The following is a 21,002-nucleotide window of genomic DNA, read 5'->3' on the forward strand; positions in this document are numbered from 1 at the left end:
GTTCTAGCCACTTTTCTAAGCATAGAGGTTGTGTTTATGAGAGTGTGGTTTCATGGCAACAGCCCAGCATTGAAAGTATTACTGATTTTTTTTTTCATCTTTGTTGTTTAGATAAATGAAAAACGGTACCATCCTTTAATTTACTGTCCATAGTTTCTTAGTTCATAATTTAATCAGTTGATTTTGTTTTCTTTAGATTATGTCAAGGACTTGAATGGATGATGTCCCGACTTAAGATTAGATGATCTCTACTGACCTCGTCTTACAGACTTTGTGTAAACAGTGTGCTGGACTTTACCTGAAAGCTGCAAAATTTAATGGTTTAGATATATTTATAATAAACTGATTTAAACATTTTCTATAAGAAGAAAAATTCAGACCACTTGTTTGAAAACAAAGATGAAGTCTCACTTTCCAATTTACTTTCTCATTATTCCTTCCAAAGTAAGTTATGAAAGCTGTGATTGACATTTTTCTCATAATGAATGCTCTCAGGACATTGTGTAGCCTGTGGTAAGTACAAAGGGAGAGGAATGCATTTTGAACTTCTAAGAGCTTTAGTATCAGTATAACCTCCCTTGTTGAATGTTGTCATTTTCTTGTTCCATTTAGTCAAACTACAAATCACAGATACTAGGTTTCCAATATTTTAAAATGTAACATTACTTATGAAAAGTATTTTGTGTATGTATTGTATATATACCTCAAGTCAAGTTAATGGCTTTGGTTTATGTGCTAAAGAAAAGCAAGTAACACAAAAATTAATAATATTCTTGGTTATAACCATAATGAGATGAGCACTGGCATTGGTGGTAAGTGCCATTTTGTATGTTTCCTCTTTGTTCTCTGTATTGTACTAACCAGCCCCCAAATCATGGAGCTACTCTTAAAAAAAAAAAAAGAAAAAGTCAAAAGCTTGATAACTACTGTATACCTCTTTTTTTGCCCAATCCCACATATGAAAACATATAATCCAAATAAGTGGAATATGTTATCAAATTCTTAGTTAAGGATTACTAATGGACAGAACTGTACAATGAACAGTCACCAGATTATTCTTTTTGTTGGTCTAAATTGCTAACCAAATTATTCATGAATCAGTCAATCATAAATTGCGATAAAAAAACTATCAAGTTTTTTCTTATTAGTGTTAATTGAGTACTGGTAGGAAACAGGTCTATCCAGAGAAGTAATGCTCTATAAATATTATTAAATAATTCAGCTATAGTTTTTTTTAAGTATTAAATTATATTTGAAGCAGTTAAATGAATTTGAGAATTAAGAGTAAGGCATATTCAAGCAACAGCATTAATTAATTTGCAGATTTCTTATTTTAGGAATCAGAATAATTTGAGTTTGTTTTTGTAAGTTTTCTTGTATCTTCCACATAAATGCGTTATTTGACAATTATAAAATGTGATTGTTTTTGGAATGCTTTTAAGAATTTGGTTTAAAAATCGATTGACATGATGTGGTGTTTATACTAGGAAATAACTTGACCCAAAATACCTTCTGTGTTTGCTTAGGATATTTTCTTTGATATCTAAAAGTTGAGGTTTTTCTGTCTCAACTGTAAGCAAACATCCTAAATGTGTTAAAGCATATTCTCAGATACTCTATTTAAGTATCTTTCATGTCCTGAAAATCTGAAGATTAATCTGAACTGCCAGTTTTTAGATTTAGAATATTCAAGGAAAAAATAACTACTTTTAGAGCGATGTTTTCAATTTCATCTAGGTTTTGGTGAGGAATAATACTATGTACTATAAACATTGAGAAAACTTTGAAAGTTCTTTTCTACCAGATATGAAATATTCAATTTCTAATTCCAACTCAGATGTGAAAGATCAGTAGTTAACATTGGTTGTTTTGTGTTTTATAATATGTTCAAAATACAACTACAACATTTAGTATTTGTCAACATACTTTTACAAACATACATCATCAATAAGCTTTGTTCATATGTTCTTGTATTTTCTTAAATAATTATAATGAGTTACTTGTAAATTAAAAATTCCCTTAAAAACCCAAATCTATTTATCAGAGATAAGTATTCTGCAAAGTAGCCATGCAAAGCCTTTTGTACTTTTCGTTTTTTAATTCCAATAGTTCCTTGATTGCTGCCACATCAATTCAGCACAGTACCAGCACATTCCCGTGTCATCAAGGTGTTGGCTAAAATTTATTCTTAATTGAATGTTTAAAGCATGCCCTACATTTTTACATTTGGTTTAGTGTAATGAATTCTGAAATGACATCATGAGAAAGCACGGAAGCTTCTACCACATTGTAAAAAGATGATTTGGTTGCTTTCTACCCATCTGGGCTAAGTATTAAAAATGAGGTGGTGTCTATGTACTTGTTACATAAAACTGAAATTACAACTGGGAAAACAAGACTTCAATTCTTGGCTAAAGATGTCAGCATCATTTTCACAGTATTAACTTCCAGATAAGATAGAGAGCCTCATCAGTAGTTACATGGGCAATTTATGTATAATGTAAGTGGAATTAAAGGGCAGTACTTTTGGATTTTTAATATGCTACTTGGGAGTTCAAGCAAATATCTCATTTATAGTCACTATGTTCAGCTTTGAACAGAAACAAAGATTCATCTGTACATGTGGCTAGATTTAAATATCCTGTTTTGATATTAATTTTGAAAGTCATATAGCTTCTCTTGATATCTTGATAAAAGAAAATGTATGCTATAAGCATTTAATTATATTGAATTTTGTCATAATCACATTTATGAAGTATACTCACAATTATGTTAAGGTTCTTGTTTGAACTTTTCAGTTCTTTTTCTCTCCCAGCACATCTTAGCCCTCAAGATGGACAAAATAATAATAATGAAGGCAGGTGGCTTGGGGACAGAAGGAAGTGGGTATTCATTCTCTTATATGACATTTTGCCTTAAGAATAAAAATGTGCTTTGGCAGTGCTGGCTGGCATTTTTAGTGAAGGTAGTAATAGTGATTTTTAGAAGCGAAGGAAGAAGAGTTTGTTTGCTGGCCTTTTGAGAACTGCCTGGTGGGTAGTTCAGTGAGTTTCAGCACAGTACAGGGAACTTGAAGAAAGGCAGGAAGTTCTTGAGATGTTCTGTTCTTTTTCGTCTGAGTGTATAATATTAATTAAGATGCCTAGAAATGGGACTGTATTGTCTCTTCTCTTACAGGCACTTTACATTTCTTGCTGTGACTACAGCAGCCACATACAGTACAGACAACCTCAAAATCTGTTTATATTAATGTAAATAGAAAAACTGTAGGCAACTTTTAGTTTTCTCTGCAGGCATTTCAGGAATATAGTGGACTCTCCTTTGTATATAGAGGACAGCAGCGCATCATAGATTATCTTAATGGGCTTGTCTTCTCTGCAATTGCCCACTGGTATCCTGACATCCATCCCTTTTTCAAAGCTGAGTGAAGAGAAGAGGATTCCTCACATGACTGAACTTTGAACCTTTCCACTTTGCAAATAGTATAGAACTTCTTGCTTCAGGGTCAGCTCTCCCATATCTCAGCTGTTCCTAGCTCTCTTGTATCTTCATTCACCATCAGTGAAGATACATTATCTTGGTTCTGCAGATATTCTAAATATTACCTATAATCATTGTGCCCCAAACCACTAGTTTCTAAGTGGCTTCTCTAGTTTCTTGCTGTCCTCCCACAAGAGTGGCTTGATTAACTGATTTGGACCTTGCTGGTGATAAAGCTTTGTCAGAGTTGAGTCCATTAGAACAGCGTACAGTGCACACAGCACATAGATGCCTGCAGTAAAATCCTTTAAGTTACACTGTATTTAACATTTTAATGCTTCTTAATTTTAACTTCATATACTGAATAGATTTGGAAAGATAAGACTCTGCCAGCTCCTTGAGTTATTATTTAGACATGGAGGGTATGTTATATATGGATTAGCTTCCAGTTACTGAGGGTGATTATGCTTTGGAGAATACCAGTTCAGCCAGTTTGAGTTGGAAAAAATGCCAAACCAAATTCATATGTAGTGTTTTACCTAAAGATATTCTTCAAACCATGCCCACATTCCATTATTTTCCTCATCTTTACTTAAAAAAACAAAGATAAATGTTAGATATCTAAAGAAATTTCTAATGGAAAGCCTATCTTTACAATTCTATTAAAATGTGCTTTAAGACATGCATTGACTATGTAGATGCAGATATAATATACAAAATAAACCTTTACAGATCCACTTATACAAAAAAAACTGTATTATGATCCCTCAAGGAATGTATGGTTGGTTAAGACCTTGATAGTGGAGTGGAGTAAAGGAAAGAAAGCTAGAATTTAGAGCTTTGAATACTTCTATTTGATCCTAAGAACACATGGAATTGTGATGAAATGTAACAGAATACAGTTGGATTAGTTATGTAATAATTCTTATTACTTGTCTAGCCATTGTGTTTTGTTCTAAAAACTAAACTTTAAATCTGTATGGTATTACCTGGTAGGTCTCTGTTCTTTAGTTTAAAAAGAAGAAGAAAAAGAAAATCCCACAGTCTGTACTCAAGAAGTGCCTAAAACTGATTTGTGTTGATTTTTAAGTCCATCTAATAAATTATATCTGTTTTCTATGGTATTGTATGTTCTTGTCTTACTGATGTCACAGTCCTGAGGGTTTCTAAGTCACAATTTGTGCTTTATTTGGATAAAAAGCCTTTACATGAAAGACACCCACCCAAACCTCAACAAACCATAGTGTAAGGAAGCACAAGCGAAACAGCTGAAATGTTTTGTGACACTGGTATTAGTTAAGGCAGACTAGGAAACTGAACTCTATTCCTGTTTTGTTTTTCAAACAGTTTTAACAAGAGAGTATGCTGTATATTTGGAAGTCTTAGTAAAAGTTTATTGCTTACTTAAGAGTGGCTTCTTAATTCTCAGTGGTTAGAATCCTAAGTGTCATCATTTAAATCTTGAGCCATTTTATTTGTGTGTATATCCACCAAAATCCCGCCTTTGGTTTGACTCCATTTACAGACCAAAATATTTAGTAGAATCTTACTACATCTCTTCTATATTCTTCCAATTAAAAAAAATTGAACAGTATGACTGTAAATTTCTGGGGTAAAGCTTCATGATGTTTTCAGTGATGCGCAATCACATAACAACACATTGTAAATCATCTGCATGCAAAGTGAAACATGTATCTGATTTTAACTTATTCTAATGACGTCCCTTCTCCCAAACTGACTGATGCCTGCCAGAGTTCCTCTATTTTTGCTTGAAACTAGTCCTTTGAGGTTGGAGTAGTCTGTTTTTCTATTATGCCCCTCTGTGGTTTCATCAGATGAGGTGATACCTGCAAAGCATTTTTGAAGATGTTTTTTAGGTTAACGTCCAGGATATGAAATTGATGAGGCAGCTATGTCTAATTGAGGGCTCATTTAGTTGCTTGAGATGAGAAAAATGTATGCTAATAATTTTTATTTATGTATAAGATATATTTTACTAATAATACTGATTTTAAAAGACGTTCTTTTTGTAGATAATCTTCCTTACCAGGTTTTCCTGAGGAAGCCTAGCTAAAGATGTGTTAAAACTAATCTGTTTGTGAACAACCTCTCCTAACCCCCAAATTGAGCTGTGTGTGTTCTCTAACAAATTAGAATACCTTTTGAAAAATTTTAGGTTTGTGGGAATTTCCAGTACTTTAAAAGATTTCACTGAATCTTTGCATGCAATAGGAGGAGGAAATTTTGTCTTTCCTCATTATTTTATAAATATCTTTATAAGCTAGGGAAGTTCCATCTATAAGGAATATTCTAGGAAGTAAGGATCTTTAAGTGCTTGGGTACTTTTGTATTTCCTCAATGCTGATGAGTTAGACATTTAGGGTAATAATACTTCCGAGCCTTCTTGAGAAGACATACTGAGGAAGGATAGGAGGGGAAGATTGGAGTGGGGACCTCCCCATCGGTAAAGCAGTGTAATCAGCTGTGCCAGTGCTGCTTCACTGTGACGCTGTGTGTGTGCCCAGAATTAACTGAAAAATCAAGCTCCAGAAATGGAAGGTGTTGGTCAGATGACCACTGGGAGGACTTTGTTGACTATGAAATGGAGGAATAATGTCAAGCTACTTTGATGGAAAAATGGAAAATATTATTGGTGAGTTTCTGTGTGTAATATGTACATTAACTTTTTTTTAAAGTTGCATGTTAATCTGTATAAAATATTGTCTCTGTTTTATGCTTTGAGTAAAAAGGAAAAAGGAAGTTGAGTTAAATTGTTACTCTATTATGTATTCCATATACCTTTTCTTTTAGAAAGGGTTAATTATAATTACTATTCCCACTTCTGTGTTGTCAGTGTTTTTATTCTGTTTGTTCTCTTAAGTGTTTGCACATGGCAGTAGGGCTGGGATGCACCAAGGCAATTGAAAAAGTATGACAAGTGTATTTTCTGAATGATGAATATTGACCTGATCTTTTCTGGGAAACTTTTCCAGGACCCAGTCAATGAATGGAGAATTTTCTTTTACTTCTGAATATTGGAAATGAGTTTGAGAGTAACCAGTTTGTGTGATTGATTAGTTTTAATGGTGAGAAAAGTCTGATCATTTGAAATGAATAAAGTGGCCATTCATGAACATTTTTGACAGTCAGTAGAAGAAACAGTGGGAAAAGTAGACACATGCTTTCTAGAATATTGTCAGTCTTCCCTCTACTAAGATGTAAGCTCCAGCAGGGCGGCTACCCCAGTGTTGTGTTCATCAATTTATATCTCATAGGTAACAGGTGTTCAGTTCATACATGTTCACTAATGAATGAATCAACTACTAATATTTTTGTGGGTTTTTCGTGGTTCTTTTGCCCCTAGATAGGGGCATGTGATTTAACATACTGCATCATTTAACTCTTAACGTATTTAATGCTGCCTTATTTAAAAAGGGATTCAAAGTGACTATATGTTTTTCTTATTAGTTCGTGTGGTAGAAATCCAAGAGATTTCTTCAAAAATTACCTGAAAGCATCATGCAGAGGCAAATGAATATATACTAATTTTATTCATTTGGAATCTGTACAGATCTGCATCTAGGAACGTCTGTAAAATGCCGGTTTGTTGTTAGCATCTGCAGTGCTGCAATAGTAAGCGGCCCAAGCGCTTCCTGGAAGAAATGCTGTGTCGTCTTTTACTGCTCTTTTAGCTCGTCTTTAGTTTTCACAGCTGAAATATTCCCTTTTCGCTAGTAAGAAACTTCTGTCTCATGAAGTGAATGAGACTACACAACATTAAAATAACCTCTAACAGTGCTATGAATGTGCTCCTGATGATTGGTACTGCCCTTTTGGAATCTCTTGAGTTGGGATGCCTAAGTAAGCAGTTATTCACAACACTGCATTCCTTACTTCTGGTAAACCATTGCTTGTCAAAATAGATGTTCCCTTGAAACATCTTTTTAAAACACTTCCAATGATTGTGTTTAGATTTCCAAATATTCTACCATATTTCCCATATTGTTACAAGAAGCACTGCAATGGACATCTTCCACTTTAACAATTTTATTTGTTTGTTGTTGTTGTTGTTGTTAAATTTAGTATTACTTATTTTGGTTAGAATCCAAAAAGTAAAACTACTGGATTAAGTAGTGTGATGGGATTTGAAAATACTAACTATTCCATATTTTCACTAATAAGTATTTTTTTAAGATTTATTTTTTGAAAGGCAGAATTACAGAGAGGGAGAGACAGAGAAAGATCTGCTTTCTGCTGGTTCACTCCCTAAATGGCTGCAGTGGCAGAGCTGAGCCAATCCAAAGTCAGGAGCCAGGAGCTGCTTCTGGGTCTCCCACAAGGGTGCAGGAGCCCAAACACTTGGGCCATCCTCTACTGCATTAGCAGGGAGCTGGATCGAAAGTGGATCATCCAGAACTTGAACGCATGCCTTTATGGGATGCCAGCACTGCAGGTGGCGGTTTAACCCATTATGCCATGACACTAGCCCTGCCTCTTAAATTTTTATAATTCTCTTTTTTAGCACATAGTTTATTGTAAAAAATTACATAAGAAATTTGTGATTTCTCTGAGTGAAAACCAGAAAATAGACACAGTAAGCCAAAAGAAAATTCATCCATTGGCCTACCACCCTAAGAAAATCAGTATCTAGGGGCCAGTATTGTAGCACTTACAATGCCCATGTGCATATCAGAGTGCCAGTTTAAATTGTGGCATCTCTACTTCTGATCCAGCTTTCTGCTAATGCATCTCAGGAGGCAGCAGATAATGGTTCAAAGGCTTGGGTCCCTGCCACCCACATGGGGGAACCCTGATGGAGTTCTTGGCTCCTGGCTTTGCCTTGGCCCAGCTGTGACTACTGGGGACACTTGGGGAGGGAACCAGCAGATGGAAAGTCTCTCTCTCTTCCTGTCTCTGTCACTCTGCTTTTCAGGTAGATGGAAAAACAAACTTCAAAAAAGTAATCACATTTTATGGTTTTTAACATTTTTTTTTAGTTGACAGTAATTATACATACTTACACAAACACTGGCATTTCAATATGTGTATACAATATATAATCAGATTGGGGTAACCGGCAGATCCATATGAGTTTGTTTGAAATACAGGATTCTAAAAATTATTTCCAGGGGTTGACGTTGTGGTGTAGCAGATAATGCTGCCACGTGTGATACCAGTATCCCATATAGGCACCGGTTTGTCCCAGCTATTTGACTTCCGATCCAGTGCCCTGCTAATGGCCTCAGAAAAGCAGCAGAAGATGGCTCGCCAAGTACTTGGGGCTCTGTCACTCATGTGGGAGACCCAGATGAAGTGGCTGGGTCCTGGCTTCAGCCTGGCCCAGTGCTGGCCATTGCAGCCATCTGGGGAGTGAACCAGCAGATGGAAGATCTCTCTGTTTCTGTAACTCTGACTTTCAGATAAATCAGTCTTTACATAAGTAAATAAAAGTTCCATATTGTAAACATATTTTACATATAAAACATTATTTTAGTGGATGACTTGCGTTTGTTATTTGGCTAGATCATAATTTATTTAATCAGTCTTCTATTGGTGTATATTAAATTGTACCTTTATTTCTCACCATTAAAAATAATACTGCAATTAACATTTGGGTGTGTTTTTCATAGAATGACTTCTCACAAATCCAGTTTCTGTGTTGAAAGTGTATGGGCTTTTCAGGGCCGGCGCCATGGCTCAATAGGCTAATCCTCCGCCTTGCGGCACCAGCACACCGGGTTCTAGTCCCAGTCGGAGCGCCGGATTCTGTCCCGGTTGCCCCTCTTCCAGGCCAGCTCTCTGCTGTGGCCCGGGAGTGCAGTGGAGGATGGCCCAAGTGCTTGGGCCCTGCACCCCATGGGAGACCAGAAGCACTTGGCTCCTGGCTTTGGATCAGCGCGGTGCGCCAGCCGCAGTGCGCCAGCCGTGACGGCCATTGGAGGGTGAACCAATGGCAAAAGGAAGACCTTTCTCTCTGTCTCTCTCACTGTCCACTCTGCCTGTCAAAATAAATAAATAAATAAAAAAGTATATGGGCTTTTCAGAGCTGTGGCCTGCAGCGCCAACATCCCATGTGGGCAGTGTCCCAGCAGCTCCGCTTTTGATTCAGATCCCTGCTGCTGGCCTGGGAAAGCAGTAGAATATGGCCCAAGTGCTTGGGCCCCTTTACCCATGTGGGAGACCCAGAGGAAGCTCCTGGCTTCAAACTGGCCCTGCTCCAACCATTGCAGCTGTGAAGCCAAAAGGAAACTAGAAGGAGAGTTAGCAGTGCGTACTCCTGCTTTCGAAGTTGGGTAGAGGGATCTGCATTGTGGCATAGTGGGTAAAGCTGCCATCTGCGATGCCAGCATTCTACATGGATGCTATTCCCCATCTGATCCAGCTCCCTGCTAATATGCCCAGAAAAGCAGAAGATGGCCCAAGTCCCAGTGTCTCTGCCATTCACGTGGGAGACCCAGATGAAGCTCCTGGCTTTGGCCTGGCCCAATCTTAGCTGTTGCAGCCATCTGGGTTGTGAACCAGCAGATGGAAAATCTCTGTGTGTAACTCTTTCAAATAAATAAAATTTTTTTAAGTATATGGGCTTTCAAAGGCTTTTGTGGCCAGTTGTCTTCCCAAAGGGTTCCCAACATGGCCCATTATTTACTGGCCCATGGCCATCTCTAAAATCTGCACTAGCATATGGTGGCCTGTTTGCCACTTCTGCAGACCACCATTTTTCTGTCTGGCATTTTGGGGTCATGCTGCATGTTTTTGACCAGTGCTCTCAGGGATGGGCAGTGCAGAGCCTGACTATAGAGGAAAGGAGCTGGCATCCTTTAATCTTTAGTCTTTAACATCTAGTGCAGAGATTCCCTGGTAACCACTTGTAATATATCCCACTTGTAATATATCCAGCCTATGCTAATCACTGACTGTTTCGGAAAGGGAAAAGGGAAAACTAAATATCTCCCAGCCAACCTTCTTTTAATGTTGGAGAAAAATAATTAACACTTTTTATCATCTGACAGAAGACCAGGCAGTCATCTGTGATGCTTTCTACAAGTGCCAGTTCTTTTCGTTTCCCATTAAAGTTCTTTGTTTTATAAGATGTTTACATTCATTCCAATAGTATAAATTGTGCTCTCCCAAGTTTCCATTTTATTATCGTAGGAAAGTTGTATTCGATGAACATGTTTTTAAGTTGCAGGAACTCCTCTCGCTTTGATTCATTTGGTGCAATGGGGCAATCTGGGTAAGAATGATACTTTTGTATTTATATTTGGTTACTACTTGAGTTTGAACATAGATTTGTGGTATTTTTTTCTTAGGTAAATTGCGTATGTTTGTACCTATTCTATTGGCTTTATAAAAGTTCTTTTAAATTTTTTGCCATGTGTCAATATCTTTTGACCTTTTAATACTGTCTTATAAATTGGCCTCAGAATGTAGTTTCAGTTGGTTGTATGTACCAGTGACTATAGTTTGTGCCCCTTGGTCAAAATGTTTGTGTTGGGGGAAATGGAAAAGAACTAATAGGCTATTTTTAATATGTACCTTCAGTGGTGGCAGTGCCCTACTCCTCAGTATATTATTTACAGTTATTTTGATCTGTAAGATGATGTGAATGGATTTCAGTTTTCCAGAATATATATCCTACATTTTAAGTACTTAAGATTTTGCATTTTTTTCTGTTGTCTACTTAAGCTGTTAAATTCAAAGGTAAATTAAGTGTTGGAAGCCCTGTGTTAATTCATTTTAAAAATTCATCCAGTGTTCACTTATTAGTGTCTAACATCTTAAGGGAATAGCTACATTCATATAAAACATGCTGCCATTAAACATTTTATCACAGGATATTTTAATAGCATGCAGAAATGGTGACTGTAACCGGTATAGAGGAAAAAAGGATATAGACTTCCACGGCTAGTATGACCTCAGTTTTGTTTGTAAAATAGAAAAAAAGGAAATGTTTCAGTGTAGGCAACAGCATATTGGTTGGTATTTTCTGATCCTTTGTGCTTTTATTTATCCCAAATACTCTATATTGAGCATATTACATTGACAATTAGAAAATAATGATGGTTCACTTTTGTTTATTTTAAGGTATCATCTTGAGGGTTGGGAATTAACAGAAAAATTTAAAAGTTGTTAAGTAAATGAAAGGCAGCTCTCAAAGATGAAAATGACTAATAGTTAATTCATTGACGCAGTATTATTTGCAACCTCTAATGGAGGGGTTGAATGATTTTGACAGAATTCACATTAAATTATTATAGTTATAAAGACATTACCCTTTTAGCTTATTCGATATTGCTACCTTTGAATGACTCTTGAACATAGATAATTTCTACTTAGTTATTTTTAAAAGGTTATTTTACAAGCAAAATGCAGTGGCAGAAGTATTACTTCCAGTGGAAGATTCAAGGAAGATGAGCTAATAACCAAACACTGAACTAGAAGACAACCTGGATTCTAACCTTACTTTTACCCTTAAGATTTGCATGGCTTTGTATAAATTTCCATTCTTTCAGACCTCAACTCGGGCTGGCGCTGTAGCATAGACAGTTAAGTCTCTGCCTGCAGTGCCGGCATCTCATATGGGCACCAGTCCTTGCTGCTCGATTTCCGATCTAACTCCCTGCTAATGCGCAAGGGGAAAACCAAGAAGAATGGCCCAAGTGTTTGTGCCCCTGCACCCACGTGGGAGACCTGGAAGAAGTTCCTGGCTCCTGATTTTGGCCTGGTCCAGCCCTGGCCATTGCAGATTGCAGCAATTTGCAGACTGAACCAGCAAATAGAAGATCTCTCTCTCTCTCTCTCTCTTTCTCTCTCTCTCTCTCTCTGCCTTTCAAATAAGTAAGTATATCTAAAAAAAGAAAGACCTCAACTGCACCATTTTCAAAACCTTTTTAACAATGGAATTCTTTTTTTTTTCATTAAGGGTATTTTGTGGAACCTGTATGCAAAGGTAAAATTGATATTTTAGTTGTATCCATATTTTGTAGGTTTTCATTTATAATACCTTGGGAAAGGGGCACTTACATTTTTTTATTTTTAATTTTTAACTAGTTTTTAACAGAATTAGTGTGCTTTATAGATAGAATTCTAAGCACATAATGATATACTCTTCCTCCCACTTTCCTCCTGACTTCATTCCCCCCCCCTTTTTTTTGCTTTTGAGATGACACTTAAAATTACATTGCAGTAAAAAGACTTAATATTTCACCAAATAAGTTCAACAAGTAAAAAGCAAAAAGACCATAGTTCAGTGGGAATATTGACAATGGCTATAAATAATAACTGAATGGAAAAATCATTTTACCCATATACAGTAAGTTTTCAAGTAATCACAGATCATTAAAACTATTGTATAACATTCTTGACCACTGATTGACAAAGGTGTAAAATCTGTAAAATTTATTTACAGTAATACTGATACATGACATTTCTTTCTGTATTTGTTTTTTAAATTTTAGCTTCCATGTATAAGAGAGAATACAAGGTGTTTGTCTTTTCTGGATCTGGCTTATTTCACGCAACATGATATCCTCTAGTTGCATCCATTTTGCTGCAAATGGTAGAGTTCTTTTTTTATAGCTGAATAATATTCCTCTGTGTGTATGTATATTTAGACACACACTACAGTGTCTTTATACATCCATCTGATGATGAATACCTTGGTTTTTACCACATTTTGGCTATTGTGAACAGTGCTGATATAAACATGATGGTGCAGATATCTCTGATACTTTGTGTTCAGATCTTTTGGATTATACCCAGTAGTGGGATTGCTGAATCATATGGCAAGTCTATTTCTAGTTTTTTGAGAAATCTCCACACTGCTTTCTATAGTGGCTGCACTGTTATAAAAATGACTTAGTTGTAACTATCAAATTTTTATTCAATAGTTATATTACATTATAATTTATTACATTAGATCAAAATTGTAAGAAATATATGTAATTAATATAGACAAATAGATATAATTTTCCACTGTGACAGTATCAAAATTATTTAGAATTATGTGCTCTTTGAATACTAGAAAACAAGCTATTTGTTTAAACATTAGTAATGAATGTAGTAAAATAACTTCTACTTTAAAAGGGGAGTCAGGGATTTACTGCCATTTCTTTTGATCTTAAGTTGCTACTGATAGAGTGCAAAAGTACAAACTCAAAGCTGTTGCTGTAAACAGGCGTACAGTCAGTTCCTGCGTTGTGAAAAGGAGCCAGATGTAATGATTGTGGTCTTATTCAAGGGCATGGTGCTGATGATATCATTTCCAGAGACAGTATAATTCCGCAGCTGGCTCTGTCACTCTAGGAAGGGAGCTCACTTTAAAAAAGACCATGAAGTCATTTGCAGTTCAGGGAGAGCATTTTAAAGGAAATGAGCCGAAGTCTGCTCATTAAAGTCAAAGGAAACCTTGTGATTCTTTTTTAGTAATTTTGTTTCTTCGATGCATAACTCTACCAGCTGCATAACTTACATTGGGAATTTGGGAAAATGTGAGAGTGGTAGGAATTTCATGTTTTAGGAAAGGTCTTTGAAAGTTGACCTCTTTGAGGTATTTAGTAAATATATTCACAGGTATTTGGTAGATGTCTACTTCCTCACAGTATTAAGATTGTCAAGCAGATAAATACTTGAGTCCCAGTGGCACAAAATCAAAAAGTCAGAAGTCCAACCCTCCTCCTTGGCTCAAAGGAAACACAAATGAAAAGTATAACGTTCATTGGACAGCAACCTGGGCAAAAACTAGTAAACACATATCTAGTTTTCTTGGGACGGTATTTTAGCTGCAAGTGATTTTTTTGATAGCGTGTGTATGAGAATACTTATGGAAAAAATGGAATTAAAATATACATTTTTCCTGAAACCCATGTGATTTTTCTTGTAAGACACATTTTCCATGAATCTTTTTAAAGCTCTGTCATATCTCCTCACTCCTCCCTTTTTCTACATCTAAAAATATGTTCTTTGACTTCCTGTGTTATATAGCACAATTTTATTTATAACAAAATTCGACAGAATCTGAGTACCAACCATGTCTTAGAAACGATGCTGGGGTGAGAGAAGTGGAGGATGAAACTGCATGTATTCTAGGTTGTCTAACCTAATAGGGGATGCATGAACAGTTAGCTTACACAGTGTTAAGAAACATAGCGCATGTAAATCTTTCTGCTTTGGAATAACCCAAAGATCTAAAAGAAAGAAATCAGGCCCAGAACACCTCTCCCTTTGATCAGTTGCCAGTAGCAAGCTGCTTCTGTTGGGATTTTTCATCTTGATTTGTGCCTACTTATTCCTCGCTGACCCCTGATTCATGGGCATTCCCTAGGATACACTACCCTCGCCAACCCCACCAGTGCGCCCTGTGACTCCTGGTCGTTCAGAATTGCATCAAACTTCGCTGTTCATCTCTGACCTCTTGGTCTTTATTTACATCTGTTTTGGTCATTATCTTGGGCCTACAGTGTCTGTGTTCAGATAATGTCAAAGTGACCTCATCTTCCTCACACCCCACCTCCTACAACCTTCTTCCCAGTAACCCAACTTCAGTGACGTCCATCTTCTCTTGGCCCTGCAAAATAACAGTCCCGTTACCTAGAATGGCCTCCAGTTTTTTCCTTCCTTCTCTCCCTTCTTTTACCTTTGTCATAAGAGTCTGTTTCTTTCCTTCTTTTAACTCCAAATAAGCCAACCTTTGGAAGAATATCTTGGCTTGAGCTCATGAAAATCCTTTCCTTACCCCGTTTTTTCCTTCAAAATTACTGCTCAAATAATTTAATACTAAATGGATACATTACAACAAAACTAATATAGCAAGTTATTATTTTTAAGAGACAAATTCAGTAGAACAATGATACACCAGTACTCCAAATAGATGCCTGCTAATTATGCATTATTTAAATTAATCATGCTCTGTATGCAAGCTTTCTTTTTTCAGTTCCTTGTCCACTGAATAATGGATTAAAGTATAAGATATTGTTTGAAAAAGTAGAGAGAGGTAGTAGGTGGTAGTGCTGTGAGGAGATAAAGATGACCTTGACCTTGGGCCGACTCTGCAGGGGAGGTGTGTAGGCTGGTGAGCCACCCCGCTCAGTCCAAGCTTTCAACAGGATTTGGCTTTGAATCTTCACTTAATCTTGTTGTATGATTTGGAGCAAATCTGACCTGCCAGCCTCTTAGCATCACTTTTCGTCTTCATAAATGGGAATTGTAACTGCTACTTCATATGAGGATACATGAGGTCATTCGAATATAAAGGGAAAATGCTGTCTTACAAAGCTGCTTTTGGATGATTGTGCATGAAAAGATCTCTGTGAAGGAAAAGAATACGTTTTGCTTAGGAAAGAATGTGAGGGGGTATCTACTTCTGGGAATCAAAGTTGCAGCCCCATGAGGAAAAAGAGGTTGAGATGCAGAGGGGCAGTAAAACCTACTTGCTTGGAGGCATCGAGTCAGTGTCAGTTTTCTCCCCGAAAGGCAAGGACTTAACTCAGGGAAAGAGGCAGGGGAGCAGGGAGAGATCTTCAGCATCCGGCAGGATAGGGAACAGCTGATGTGGTTTTCTCTATGGTGCCCTGGAGTTCTCTTACCTTTTCCCATGTCTTCACTGGAGCCTTGCTACTTCCTTAGCCTGGTATTAGCAACGCCTTAGGAACCGCAGGGTGGGTCATGTTCAGAGAAACCTGAGGCAGCCACCTGAGCATTGACAGGGGATCTAAAACAGAGCCTAGAGCAGGACCCAGGAGCAAGGCAAGGACCAGGAAAATGTGAGTTCCTTCCTGGAGCTCTTCTGAAATATTAAGGAGGGGGCTGGGCTTCCTGCAGTCACTGACGGATTTGCATTCTGCTGTGTTTGAGGCCAGAAGGCGGGACAGGTGAGACTCACTCTCCAGGGAGCTCTGTCTGCCAACACCTCCCTCCCTCGTACAAGTGCCACACACCCAGCCTGGGCAGCTGCAATCGCCTCTCACGCAGTTTCTCTGTTTTCAATCTTCTCTTCCATTTTTTTCACAATTACCAGAAGAAACTATTTAAAATGTGAAAAAGGTTTTTAAAAAGCCACCATCCTGCTGAAATCTTTCCTTAGGCTTTCCATTCTATGTGGAATAAAACCTGAGCTCCTCCCTAGACCTGTCAGGCCTGCCTGAGCCAACTCTGCTTCCGGGAACAGCCTTGCGGGGTATCCTCTGGCCCCATCGCTGACTGAGTTCCTGGCCTCCAGGGCTGCACATGAGCCTCTCTCTTCGCAAGTCCCCATCCTCCCAGCCTTCAGAGGTCCGCATCCTCTCACTGTCGGGCCTCAATACCAGTGTCACAGCTTGTGTCACCTTCACTGGCCACTCTAGATTAATAGCTCTCACTCTGTGACCCTTGCTATGATTTATTGCAACATTACTGTTTCTTCAGCACACCTATCTTGCTTGCTGATTATTATGTTTGCCTTCTTTCTTGTCTGTCTCCAAGGGAGCAAAGGCCTTGCTTATTCTGTGAGCACCCACTCCCATGCATTCGGTTTCATATCTGAACCCTAGCAGGCACTCAATAGCTATTTGAAGGATGAATGAATGAATGTGCCCAGAGCAACACTGTCCAATGGAAATACGTGAGACACAGCTGCAGTTTTCAATTGTTTAGTAGACACAATAAAACATGTATAAAGAAATAGTTAATTTCAATAATATATGTACACAATATGTCCAAAAAGTAACTCATTATAACATAATCCATAAAAAATTCGAGGTATTTTACAGTTTTTTTTTTAAACTCAGACTTCAAAATCCATCATGTGTTTTACATTTAGAGTACATCTCCATCTTAATCAGCTGCATTTCAAGTGCTCAGTAATCACGTGTGGCTGATAAACCTGCTGGACAAGGTGGGTATTGAGCATGGAAGATATTAGGTAGGAATAATACTGCACAGCTATAGAGGAAGAAGTCTTAGAGAATCTTGCTGTACCCATCGGTCAAGTGGACAGAGTAACTCTGCAATTTCATGCACCTACATTTGGAATGGCAGGGGCACTTACAGTGCCAGGGATGGGTGAGGAAGGCCCCTGGCCCGAGCACAAGGTGGACATCCCTGTAAGCACACAGCACAGGCATTGCTCTGGGGGCTTCTGTAGGCACTGAGTCTCAGAATGGGGGGCATCCAGTCACAAGGGGAGATTCAGAGAAGTGCACTGTCCCTGAGACTTTGTTAGTGGCAGTGTGTGTGTCTTGGTCTATTTAGGCTGCTGTCACAGACTACCAAAGACTGGGCAGTTCTTGAAACAATAGAAATTGGTTGCTCACACTTTTTGGAGGCTGAGAAGTTGAAGATCAGGGTCCTGGCTGGTGCGGGGTTGGTCCCTCTAGCCGCTTTATTAGGGCACTGATCTCTTCCATGAAGGCTCCACCCTCATGCCTTGTGGAGCTGGGCTTCCCTGTTGTTTTATTCCAGGCTCTAACCCCTGCCTAAGATAAAAATTCAAAGCAAGGATATAAGTAAAGTACAAAAATAGAAGCAGGATTTATTTTGAGAGAGTGAGTACACATTCAAGCACAAGTGTAGGCAACGCCTTAAGGAGAGATGCTCCTTGTAGATGTTGTAGATGGCCAGGGAGAAAGAGAGAGAGAGAGAGAGAAAACTCCGCTGAGCCTCTGAGGAAGGGGAAGGGAGAGTGAGTGAGCTCTGCTGAGTCTCTGGAGGGAGAGAGTGAGAGAGAGCAAGCTGCCAACTCTAGTCCAGTGGACTTCTGTATGGGGTGGTTGAATATACAAATGCGGTGGAGTTTGGGAGGGCTTCTGTGCGAGTGATGTCTTCTGGGAAAGTTTTCATGGCATCTCCAGATGGAGCTCAGTTCACATGTGTCCATCATGGCGCCTTCAAGTGCATCACAGGGAAGTGGGTATGTTGTATTGCAAGGCAGTGGAGTGATGGTGCAGGGCTAGAGGCACAGACTGTGGGAAATCTTCCAGTTCATTGTTCTCAGACTGACTCCTTGCCTAACCCCATATCAATGCCTTAATACCTCCCAAAGGCCCCACCTCTCAACAATATCATATTGTAATTAAATTTCAACTTGAACTTTGAGTGATACATTCAAATTATATTAGTATGTAATGCAGACTTTTAAGTTGTCATACTTCTTCATTTTATTGTACAAGTTAATGGAGTACGATGTGATCATTTCATACATATATGTAATGTATAATGATCAAATCAGGGTAATTAGCATTTCCATCTCCTTGAAAATTTATCATTTCCACATGTTGGGTACCTTCAAACTACTTGCTATGAACACCCACAAAACTGGAGGAGTTGTCATGGAGCCCCAAAACTGGGTCCACTCACCCCATGCACAGCAAGCCCATCACTGCCACCAGGTGGTGGAAGAAAGTAGATACTTATTGCAAAACAGAGAAAGAGATCAGGCAGCTATCAAATCCTCAGGTTCCCTGAGGAGTTTAGGAATGAAGGTTCTTATGGACAGAAGTCTGCATTGAGAGGTGTGTGTTCAGCTTGTTTGCAGGTTCCTAATCAGTCTGCCGTGCTTGTGGCCCTGGTCGGCAATATCATGTTCTTTAAGGGAATTTGAAGATAGTGAAGTGGGCTCCAGTCTGGGGGCTATATGCAGGTGGTGGTTATTTTTGTTCCCAGCCTGGGTTTCCTGGAAAAGAAACTCCTCAAGAAAAGACAGAACATCAAGATGTTATCTTTATGGGGCTGGCTCTATGGCATAGTGCGTAAAGCTGCCACCTGTGGCTCCAGCATCCCATATGGGTGCCAGTTTGAGTCCAGTTGCTGCTCTACTTCCAATCCAGCTCTCTGCTATGGCCTTGGAAAACAGGAGGAGATGGCCCAAGTCCTGGGGTCCCTGCATCCATGTGGGAGACCTGGAAGAAGCTCCTGGTTCCTGGCTTTGGATTGGCCCAGCTCCGGCCATTGCAGCCATCTGGGGAGTGAACCAGTGGTAGAGGATCCCCCCCACCCCATCTCTCTCTCTATGTGTGTGTGTGTGTGTGTGTGTGTGTGTGTGTGTGTGTTTAACTTTCAAATAAATAAATCTTTCTAAAAAATATTATCTTTAGGGGAGATAAATTACCTCATGAGTCTGTGTCCAGGGACTCTCTAGAGCCAGCCGCCCCACTCCTTCAATTTCGTGAGCTAGTTTTAATAAGAGGTTGATTTGTAATCATAAAGCAGGGCAAGGAAACTGTGAGCTAAGTGAGGGAGGCGAGGAGACCATGGGACACAGGATCTGATGGGATCTGGTACTGCATCCAAGGCACTGGGTAGGAACCTGGCTTCTTCCAGTCTTCTAGTTCTTTATATAATAAGTTGCTTGGAAACCACAGTCACCCTACTGTGCTGGAAAACACTAGAATTTATTCCTCTGATCTCACTGCATTTTGATATCTGTTTTGATATCTCTCCTATAAGATGTCCCTCAGCTGATTTGCAGCAAGCATTCATCCCACCTGGGATGTTGGAACTAGCCAGTGAGCTTGCCTACTAGAATAACTTTGGCCCTGAAAAGTGATTTTGAAATGTGTGCCATTCACTAGGTAATAGTCCCCTTTGTATCCATGGCACAGTGCTTGGGAGAAAAATTCATTACATATATATTGAAAGCAGGGTTTTAATATTAGGAGGGTAAAATGTGTGTCATGTGTGAGGGTAGGTTGCTTTACTATGGTATCCAAAGCAAGAACTGCCTCCCACTCACTTTTGACTAATGTTCCCTTCATCACCCAGAACCCTAATCTCTTGTCACTCCGAGTTCCTGATTTGGGGGACAAAAGGGCAAGACTGCCAGGTCCCTAAGCCCTCTCTTCAGCTATTAGGGAACAATCTGTGTGGTAGGTTCCCAATCATTCTGCACAGTAGGAAAGTCTGAGCAGGAAGCAGTTTTCAATATTTAAGGGAGAATTCTGCAGAGCGGGTCCCAGACCCTAGGCCACAGCTCCTAAAGAACAAATGCAAATTTTACATCTCCAGAAAACAAAGACACTTCTCAACCCTCACACACACCTCAACTCTCATGGAATGTCTGTCTTTTGTTGGAAACCCATGACTTGGCAAACTTTAGTAGAGATTTCCAAGGGCCCAAGGGAGGTGAGATGCTCACGGCTGCTCCCCAGCACTAAAACTGGTAACTTCATCAAGCATCGGCTGCTGTTGGACAACAGACACTTCCCCAAAGCACAACTGTTTTTCTCAGGCTGCATTCATAGAAAAATCTGGTAAGCAAGAAAGATGAGTACAGGAATCTCCCGCTGAGTAGATCCAGTTTCTCTAAGGAAAAGTTAATCCCTTTTCACTGTGGGATTTCACATTTAAAAAAACAAGTGAGTCACCATTGTATCACTGGTTATTTTAAGAGATTTTATAGAGGCTGCAGTCAAGAGTCTCTTTTTCATTTGTTCCTTTCCTTCAAATATTTGCAAAGATATATTCTTCTTTTAATTTTAAGGTTTATATATTTATTTGAAAGGTAGATTTATAGAGATAGAAGGAGGGAGCAAGGGAGAGAGAGAAAGAGA

At 38.7% G+C, this 21,002-nt stretch overlaps 1 protein-coding gene across 5 annotated transcripts in view; it reads left to right on the forward strand.

The window, feature by feature from the left end:
• The window catches only part of ARL5A (ARF like GTPase 5A), a 29,604-nt gene extending 25,000 nt beyond the window's left edge, over positions 1 to 4,604 (forward strand). For all 5 annotated transcript variants that reach the window (XR_016230856.1, XR_016230857.1, XM_008258581.5 and 2 more), the window contains one exon: positions 197 to 4,604. Coding sequence is in view for 3 of the 5 variants with exons in the window: in XM_008258581.5 (XP_008256803.1) it covers positions 197 to 245 (49 nt within the window). In the remaining 2 variants the exon portion in view is untranslated. The remainder of the gene's footprint in view (positions 1 to 196) is intronic.
• Positions 4,605 to 21,002: the final 16,398 nt, after the last annotated feature.

Source organism: Oryctolagus cuniculus, chromosome 3 (genome assembly GCF_051225735.1).
Source record: "Oryctolagus cuniculus isolate XC-2025 breed Fujian yellow rabbit chromosome 3, ASM5122573v1, whole genome shotgun sequence".
NCBI lineage: Eukaryota > Metazoa > Chordata > Mammalia > Lagomorpha > Leporidae > Oryctolagus > Oryctolagus cuniculus.